General features: G+C 49.0%; 1 protein-coding gene across 1 annotated transcript; it reads right to left on the bottom strand.

Annotated features, from left to right (window-relative positions):
- Window positions 1–2,402: 2,402 nt before the first annotated feature.
- LOC148069835 (uncharacterized) lies at window positions 2,403–8,523 on the bottom strand. Its single transcript, XM_087800932.1, has 6 exons — window positions 7,962–8,523; window positions 6,947–7,221; window positions 6,801–6,891; window positions 4,614–4,669; window positions 3,193–4,540; window positions 2,403–2,461 (listed from the first exon to the last, which is right to left on the bottom strand). Exons 1-6 carry the CDS (start codon window positions 8,521–8,523, stop codon window positions 2,403–2,405), a joined length of 2,391 nt encoding a protein of 796 aa, XP_087657058.1.
- Between the last annotated feature and the right edge of the window lie 594 nt (window positions 8,524–9,117).

The following is a 9,117-nucleotide window of genomic DNA, read 5'->3' as shown; positions in this document are numbered from 1 at the left end:
GAGAACCAAAGTACATTTATTTAACAAAAATGAACCAAAACTACAACAAACAGGAATGATCAACATGTGTGACACGAGCACTACATGCTATTCGAGGCAGGGACACAGACTGGCCCAGCTTTATTAAGGAGTGATTGATGGCAGCTGACGTCAATCACCAATCAGCCTCCTCCCCCAACAGCCAATCCTGGAACACAAAACATAACCCTGCATGGGGCTGTAACACTACGGCCTCAGCATATGTACGAGGCCCAGATGTGTGACCGAGCCCCGGGCGGATGTCCGGCTCGCTGCGGACCCCGGGGTACGTCAGACCTCTCTCTTCAAGGCCGTGGCTGTGGCCGGGAGGAGGTCCGTGTAGGTGGTGTGGCTGGTACCTGGGGTGCGGTGGAGGTCGTAGGATCGGCGTTAGTAGAAGGGACATTCGGAGGGGCTGAGGTGGCGGTGTCATCTCAGCAGTGTTGGAATAGGCCCAGTTGCCCTGGTTGTGGGCTGGTTCAGGTTGTGGGCCCGTGCTGTGTCGGAGCCAGGTGGATCCAGGGTAGAAGGATGGTGGTGGATATCTGGGAGAGGGAAACCTGTGAAGAAAAAAGTGTCTGGAGTTCGTCGTGGGGTGTCTGTGTCGTGGATAGTGTGTTGGAAGGTGGAGGAGGATTATTGTAAAGTCCGAGTTTTGCAGTGTTGAGGCCAGGAAGGCCCTCACTGAGTCCAGTGATTTTTGTTTTAATCTGTTGCCTAAATTGTCCTGTGCCCATTTTTTTGCTGTTAAAAAGTGGTGTTCGTAAGTCTTGTCCGTAAGTAGTGTCCAAGTGTTTTTAAGTGCCGTTATGGAGTCGGTGTAATGGTCACATAGTATTGGTGTAGTCGTGTAGGCCCAGTTTTTTGCATTGCCTGTCAGGAGGTCCGAGGTGAGGGTAGTGGGTGAGGCGGGGTTAATGTTGGCGGCAAGTGACAGGGCTAATTTAAGAATCCCAGGTGGGGGGTCCGTGTTTGAGACATTGTTCAGGTGGTGGGTGGATTTTATTAATTTAAATAGTAGCTGTTTTATGTAGAAAGCGGAGTCGGTTGGGTCACGTGAAGGAGGAGAGGGATAGTGGTCATTATTGTTATAGGTCTGTCGGGGAAAGTAGGTGTCGGGTCTATGTGGAGGTGGTCTCTGGCTTGGTCCCGTTGGTCGATCTGGTTGCAGCTGGGGTCCTGGAGCTGATCGCCGTGGTCGCTGGTCCCTCCCGTACTGCGGCGGTGTGGCTACGGCCTCAGCATACGTGCGAGGCCCGGATGTGTGGCCGGGCCCGGGCGGTTGTCCGGCTCGCGGCGGACCCACGGGTACATAGAACTTCTCCCGTGTAGGCCGTGATGTGGCTGGTACCTGTGGTGCGGCGGAGGCCGAATAATCGGCGTAGGTAAGAGAGGCCGACGGCGGGGTCGAGGTGGCGGTGACGTCTCATCGGCGAAGGCATGGGTCCAGTTGCCCTGGTGGTGGGCTGGGTCATACCGCGGGCCCGTGCTGTCTTGGAGCCAGGAAAATACGAAGGTGGAACCCGTCTCGATGGTGGAGGAGGTCGATGGAATGGCTCCGACGGGAATCCCGCTCCAACCCATGGTCCGGGAGGATCCCCTCCCGGAAAGCGGTGTCGCGGTCTGGGTTGGGCAGGGAGCCAGGGTCCCTCGTCGAGGGGTTCCTCAAAATAATTGTACATTGTAAAAGGCAATGGACTGTGTAATTACCTTGATTTTTCTGTCCTTTTGTGAGCGTTTTCTTTTTTTTTTTTTTTTCCAGTAAACAATTAAGAAAATAAAGGAGCAAAAAAAGTTCGAAGGTGATCGGTTTTTACACACAAACATTTATTCCAACACACGATAACAAAGAGGCAAACACCTGACGTTTCGGATAAGAATCCTTCCTCAGGGGGTTTGCTGTTCCGTGTGTTGAAGTGCAGGTTTGATGATCTGGTCCAGATTTTTATGGGGTTAAGGTCACTTCCTATGCTGCGCAGAGGGTGGCGGGGGGTACGGGGCGTCAGGAAGGGGAGGGTCATGATGGGGAAGTACAGGTAGAAAGGAGGTAACTATATATGAACGGCAAATAAACAAACAGCCAAGGAATAATTGTGCATTAATTTTAAGAAAATTTGGTGGATGAAGCACAATCATGAAAATATACAGGAAAACAAAATTAAATAATACTCGGGCGGAGGAAAAATGTAGTACGGTCGGTAGATGGAGGCAGATGACTGAAAATGACAACGGAACAGAGTGGATTTGAAAAGACAAGAGAATGAGGTCTATAGAGGTGGATGATGGGTGGGGTGAGAGACACGGAGCGTGGGTGGATCCTAAGTCCCACGACGCTGGCAAGGTTGGGTTGATTGGGGGGTTTTGTAACCGGGAACGGGTCCCGGTTACGGGCACGGGTCCCCGTTACGGGCACGGGCCAGTGCGGATGGAGTCCAACCCACGTCTGTTGAGAAAAAAAGGAGAGCGAGAGAAAAAAGGGTTTAGGGTAAGGTCAGGGTGGGGGTTAGGTTTTGGGGTTAAGGGTAAGGTTTTGGAGTAGGGGGGTGAAGGTTAGGTTTAGGGTTAGGGGGGTTTAGGGTAAGGAATTTGGGAAAATGGGTTTTAAGGGGCTCAGGGGGTTAAGGTTAGGGTCAGGGTGAGGGTTAGGTATGGGGTTCAGGGTTAGGTTTTAGAGTGGGGGGGTGAAGGTTAGGTTGAGGGTAAGGGTTAGAAATTAGGGCAAGGGGTTAGGGGCTCAGGGGGTAAGGGTAAGGGTTGGGTTTAGAGTTTAAGGGTAGGAGGGGGTGAATGGGAGAGTAAGGGTTAAGTTTAGATTGGGATGGTAAATAGAGGAGAGGGAGAGGAGGAGAGAATAAAAAAGAGAGTAAAAGGTGAGAAGTAAAAAAATGATACCACATGATGATTTTTTTTGGGGGATTCAGTTAAGTCCTTTTGGGGTCCTGGTGTCCAATCTGTTGATCCAGCTCCGGGCTCTTGTCTCCCTCTGGTGGCGGGTCCAGGTGTCGCAGTGTTCCAGGAGGTGAAGTTGTAGATGTAGTTTATTGTGTTTAATGAAGTGGTTGGAGATGGGGTTGTTGCTGTTGAGTGAATGTTTGAATAGGTGTTGTAATTTGTGTGTTGTGATAGAAAGTAGGGTGTGTGTGTGACCGATGTATGACTTGTTGCAGGTGGTACAGGTGATTGAGAAAATGCAGTTGCGGATGGGTGAGGGAGGCAGGGGTGGTAGTGGGTATATGTGTGTGTGGTCCGAGTTATGGATCCATTTTATTTTTGTATTGAGGAATGGTATGTTGTGGGTGGTTGTGGGTGATTTTTGGAAGTTGGTGCGTATGAGCAGTTGGTGCAGGTTGGTGTTTTTACGGTGTGCAGGTATAATTTTGTGGTTGTGAAGGGTGTGTAAGTGAGTTTGGATAGTGGTGAAGGTGTTTTTTATTTGTGAAAAAAGTGAGTGGGACGAGAGGGTGTAAGTGGAGATGAAAGGAATAATAGTGTGGTTATCCGGTGGGCGGTGAAGGAGAAAGGTCTTGTGGCAGTGACGAAGAAAAGATCTAGAATAACCCCTGTGGCGTAGTGATTTAAAGAGGATGGTAGAAGCAGTATTAAAGTCAAGGTGACGGGTACAGATGCGGTGAAAGCGGAGTAATTGTGATTTAATAAGGCCAGAGAAGGTGTGCCGGGGGTGAAAAGAGGTTTTGTGAAGAAGTGCATGTGTGTCTGTGTCTTTAAAGAAAACCCTGATGTCCAAGTGCTGTGTATGGGTGAACGTAGGTCCTTTAAATATTGTCGTGTCGAGGAAGTCAATAGAGTGGAAGTCAAAGGTAGATTTCAGGGTGATGGAGTCGTCCAGGGAGTTGAGTGTGAGTATGAATTCGTTAAATTGTGTCAAACTACCAGGCCAGATTCCGAAAATGTCATCTAAGTAACGTAGGTAAGTAGTGGGTCGGATGTGATAGTGATTGAGGGCATTAAGCTCCCACTCTGCCATATAAATATTTGCGTAAGCGGGAGCAAAACGTTTCCCCATGGCCGTGCCTGAAATCTGTAAGTAATATGTGTCGTTGAATTTAAAGTCATTTCGTCGTAAATTAATTTCTAAAAGTTGAATAAGTTCAGTGTCTGGTCTACCTGGGTCAGGGAATTTTTTAAAAATGTTCTTAACAGCAAGTAGTCCTTTGTCTATGTTGATGTTGGTGTAAAGTGAGTCAACGTCGAGAGAAAATAAGAAGGAGTTAAGGGGGACGGTGATATTTTTAATTTTGTTAATAAAGTCATAAGTGTCTTTTATATAACTGGGGTGACGTGTGGAGAGAGGAGTCAGGTAATAGTCTAGGTATTGTGCGGTATTGTATGTGTCGCTGGAGCAGTCGGAAACTATAGGTCGGCCGGGAGGGATTTTGAATGGGGTAGTCCAGGTCTCTGGTTTTTTGTGTATTTTGGGAAGTATGTAGAAAAGTCTAGGTCTAGGGTTTGTTGAGGGAGTGAGGAAAAGTTTTTGGGTCAAGTTGATGTGTCCGTTGTCAAATAGGCGTTAGGGGTTAGGGTTTAGGGTTAGGGTTAGGGTTAGGGGTTAGGGTTAGGTCGAGTTTTTTTGTAACCGAGTACAGGTCCCGGTTACGAGCACGGGCCAGTGCGGACGGAGTCCGACCCACGTCTGTAAGAAAAGCGAGGGAGAAGAGGAGAGAGATGTGAAAAAAATGTTTTTGTAAACAACTTTTAGGGGGTCCGAATGGGCATTATACCAGGGTCCTAAGAAATATGGGGCAGTTAGTTTCCGTGAGCCATGGAGGTTCCTCAAGGTAAGGAGGTGACGTCATGGATAAGAAAATAGGGGTGCGGGGTGAAGTAATATTTTTTATTATATATATAGAAAGAAGTTAATTTTAGGGTTAGAGGGGTTAGGTTTTTTTTTAGGGTTTTTAGGGTTAGGGTTAGGGTGATGGTTAGGTTTAGAGGTCAGGGTAGGGTAAGGGTCAAGGTGAGGGTTGGGTTTAGGGGTCAGGGTTAGGGTTAGGGTCAGGGTGGGGGTTAGGCTAAAGGGTCAGGGTTAGGGTTGGGGTCAGGGTGAGGGTTAGGTTAGAGGTCAGGGTGAGGGTTAGGTTCAGAGGTCAGGGTTAGGGTCAGGGTGAGGGTTAGGTTTAGAGGTCAGGGTAAGGGTCAGGGTGAGGGTTAGGGTTGGGGTTAGGGTCAGGGTGGGGGTTAGGTTTAAAGGTACAGGGTTAGGGTTAGGGTCAGGGTGAGGGTTAGGTTTAGAGGTCAAGGTTGGGGTCAGGGTGAGGGTTAGGGTTAGGGTTGGGGTTCGGGTCAGGGTGAGGGTTAGGTTTAAAGGTACAGGGTTAGGGTGAGGGTTAGGTTTAGAGGTTAGGGTTAGGGTGAGGGTGAGGGTTAGGGTTAGGGTTGGGGTTAGGGTCAGGGTGAGGGTTAGGTTTAAAGGTACAGGGTTAGGGTCAGGGTGAGGGTTAGGTTTAGAGGTCAGGGTTAGGGTGAGCGTGAGGGTTAGGGTTAGGGTCAGGGTGAGGGTTAGGTTTAAAGGTACAGGGTTAGGGTCAGGGTGAGGGTTAGGTTTAGAGGTCAGGGTTAGGGTTGGGGTCAGGGTGAGGAGGTGACATCATGGAAAATAAATGAGATTTTGGGGGGTGCGGGGTAATAAATATTTTTTTGTATATTATTATAGAAGGAAGTTAATTATAGGGTTTTGGTTAGGGTTAGATTGGGTTGGTAAATCGAGGGGAGGGAGAGGAGAAGAGACATATGAAATATATGAAAAAGAGAGAATATAAAAGGTAAGGAGTAAACAAATGATGATACCCCATGATGTTGGGGGTTCAGTTTCGTTCTTTAGGAGTCCTAGTGAGAAGTAAACAAATGATGATACCACATGATGTTAGGGGTTCAGTTTAGTCCTTGTGAGAAGTAAACGAATGATGATACCACATGATGTTAGGGGTTCAGTTTAGTCCTTTTGGGGTCCTGGTGTCCAATCTGTTGATCCAGCCCGGGTCTTTGTCTCCCTCTGGTGGTGGATCCATGTGTCGCAGTGTTCCAGGAGGTGAAGTTGTAATTGTAGTTTGTTATGTATGATGAAGTGGTTGGAGATGGGGTTGTTACTATTAAGTGAATGTTTAAACAGGTGTTGTAGTTGTCGTGTTGTGGTGGAGAGTAGGGTGTGTGTGTGGCCGATGTATGATTTGTTACAGGTAGAGCAGGTGATTGAAAAGTGCGAGTGTGTTTGAGGTGTTAGAAAGAAATGAACCTGAGCCAGTGGTGCAGAAGGTGTGAGGCTGTCTCCCGTGTCCAATGAATGTTGTCCTGTTCAGTGACGAATAAGTCGTCCGACAGTTTAGGTATGTTTGGGTAGTTTTTTGCTATGTGTTTGTTTATGGAATTTAAGGTTTCTTTTTGTTTGTAAGGTAGTGCTTTGGAGAAATTTATTAATGGTATCCAAAATGTTGTGGTTGGTAAGTGTTTTTCTATTGCTCGTACCATTTCTTTTAAGTTGTTGTTAATTATTTCTATTTTGGACTCACGGTCATTTAAACCAAATGATAAAATCATTGTTGTCGCTGGGATGGTGCATGTTGAGTTATTAATAATGTGTGATGCGTGGAAGATTCTAGCCCCCGGAAAAGAGTCAAGTTGTAAGTGTTGAAATGAAGAGGTGGGTGGCACTCTGGAAATGTTTGAGTCGCCGATTATTGCATATTTGTTATTTATGTTTAATGTCCAGTGTCTAAGTTTTTGTGTGGTGTGTGGGTGTTTCGTAGGTCGGATGTAGTTATGCTCACATGGAGTTGTTGTTGAGGGTCCCGGAGCTGGATCTGTGGTTTCATACGAGCTCTCCGTCGACGGGGTCCCGTGTGTGGAGAAGTTGAGGACCTGCAAAGTCATAGGAGAATCAGGGTAAATGTTGAGGGGTTCTGGGGATGGTCGCTCTATTGGTGAAGAAGTGTCCTGTGGGGGAGAGGGTGTTGTGGGGAGAGGTTGAAATCCTCGGGTGCGGATCGTCCTTTGGGGGCGCTGGGGTGTCGACGGGAGGGGTCTGGATGATGGTGGAGGTGAAGTCTGGACGGGTTGTGATGATGGACGGGTTGTTGCCAAGACGGGCTGCGATGCTGGTTCCGGGGGTCCGGAGGCCGTGGATGTGGTTGAAGGGTGGGCTTCGCCCCTGGAGTCGGGCCGCGGAGGTCCGGCGGGGAGTGAAGAAGCCTGAATAATTTTTTTTGTTGTGGTCGCATTGTCAGTCTGGGTCGTGGAAAGTGGAGGGAGGTTATTATCTTGATTAAAATGGGAGGCCAAAAAGGCCCGAACTGAGTCTAAAGTTGTTTGTTTCAAGCGGTTGCCGAGGCTGTCCTGGGCCCATTTGACTGCTGTTAAATAATGTGGTTCGTAGGTCGGGTCTGTAAATAAAGTCCAGGTATGTTTAAGTTCGGTGATGGAGTCCGTATAGTGGTCGCGCAGTATCAGAGTTGTAGTATAGGCCCAGTTTTTTGCGTTCCCGTTCAGAAGCTGCGAGGTGAGGGCGGTGGGTGAAGCGGGGTTAATGTTCGCTGCGAGTGAGAGTGCCAGCTTTAAGATCCCGGGTGGGGGGTCAGAGTGGGAAACATTCTTCAAATGATGTGTGGATTTAATTAATTTAAATATGGTCTGTTGTTTGATTTGTGTGGCGGAGTCAGTCGGATCCCGTGAGGGAGGAGGGGGGGGAAAAAACTGGTCGTGTCGTCGGTGATCGTTAAAATTATTGTGCTGATTATTTGGGGTCGGTCGAGGGTCGTAATATTGGGGGAAATAATTGTGGGGACCCCGTAGAGGATGGGGTGGTCCCGCAGGTGGATATGGTCGGGGTTGGGGCCCTGGAGCCTCCCGGCGTAGTTGCGGGTAATTCTCGCGTCGTGGCGGTGATGTTGCGGCCCACCCAGACGTGTGGTGACGTGGTTGCTGGGTCCTACCATATCGCGGCGGCGTTTTGATGTAATCCGTATACGTGCGGGTCGGTGGTCTCTGGTTCCCGTCGTGTCGCGGTGGTGTGGCCGCGGCCTCGGCATATGTGCGGGTCCCGTATGTGTGGCCGGGTCCCGGGCGCTGGTCCGGCTCGCGGCGGATCCAAGGGTACATCCGGCCCATCTCCTGTGGGTCATGGCTGTGGCCCGGGGGAGGTCCGAGCAGGTGATCTTTTTGGTACCCGTGGTGCAGCGGGAACGGTGTAGGCAGGAGAGGCCTCCGTCGGAATGCAGGTGGCGGCGATGACTCCCGCGTGGCGGTGTGGGCCCAGTCCCCTTGGTGGTAAGACGGGCGCCAGTGAGGGTCCATGTCGACGTGAAGCTCCGAGGATCCCCGGAAGGATGAAGGTGGGTCCCGTCTTATCGGTGGAGGAGGCCTGTATAAAGGCTCGGCCCGATACTCCGCTCCTGTCCAGGGTCCCGGAGGATTTCCGTCTGGAAGGCGACGTCGTCGTCTGGGTCGTACCGGGAACCAAGGCCCCTCGTCGTCCGATTCAAAGTTGGAATACATATGCATCCGATTTAAATATTCTTTTTAATTACCTTGAGTCCGTGGTTTTTTCGTTAGAGTGCGAGCGGTTCTTTTATGAAGGCCTTCTTTTGTTCAGAAGTGAAGCAGAAAAAACTTTCTTGTTCAGAAGTAAAATAAAAAAAAAAAATTATAATAAGGAGCAAAAAGTTCTTGTAATTTTTTAATTAACACACGAAAGGAGGGTCAGCAAACTACCAACGTTTTGGAAATAATCCTTCATCAGGGTGTTTGCCATGTTCCGTGTGTCGAAAGGAGTGATGCTGGTCCAGATGCTGGCTTATATAGTGTCTGCCGCAAAGGGTTCTGGGGGGTCCGGGGCGTCCGGAAGGGGGGGGCCACGAATGGAGGGTGCAGGTGGACAGGCGGCAACAACAGTAACACGGTGAATTTACAAACGATCAGGAAATAATAAAACATTTTTTAGAAAAGGGATTTGTTTGTTGAAAATACAGACATATATAAGTTGGGAGGAGGAAGTGAAAAATAAAAACAGATAATAAAGGGGTTAGGGTTAAGGGTTAGGGTTAGGGGTTAGGGGTTAGGGTTAGGTTTTTTAGAGTTTGTGGCCGAGTA

Source organism: Callionymus lyra, chromosome 10 (genome assembly GCF_982586985.1).
Source record: "Callionymus lyra chromosome 10, fCalLyr1.hap1.1, whole genome shotgun sequence".
Lineage (NCBI taxonomy): Eukaryota > Metazoa > Chordata > Actinopteri > Syngnathiformes > Callionymidae > Callionymus > Callionymus lyra.
Note: the sequence above shows the minus strand (reverse complement) of the source record. Positions and strands in the feature narration are given on the sequence as shown.

Excerpts from the sequence above, each read along its gene's own strand:
- LOC148069835 (XM_087800932.1), bottom strand. The coding sequence starts at position 8,523 with ATGTATTCCAACTTTGAATCGGACGACGAGGGGCCTTGGTTCCCGGTA. Across the intron at positions 7,222-7,961 it reads CAAAACGCCGCCGCGATATG|GCTTCTTCACTCCCCGCCGG; the intron begins GTAGGACCCAGC and ends AAAATTATTCAG. Across the intron at positions 6,892-6,946 it reads GACACTTCTTCACCAATAGA|GTCCTCAACTTCTCCACACA; the intron begins GCGACCATCCCC and ends ATGACTTTGCAG.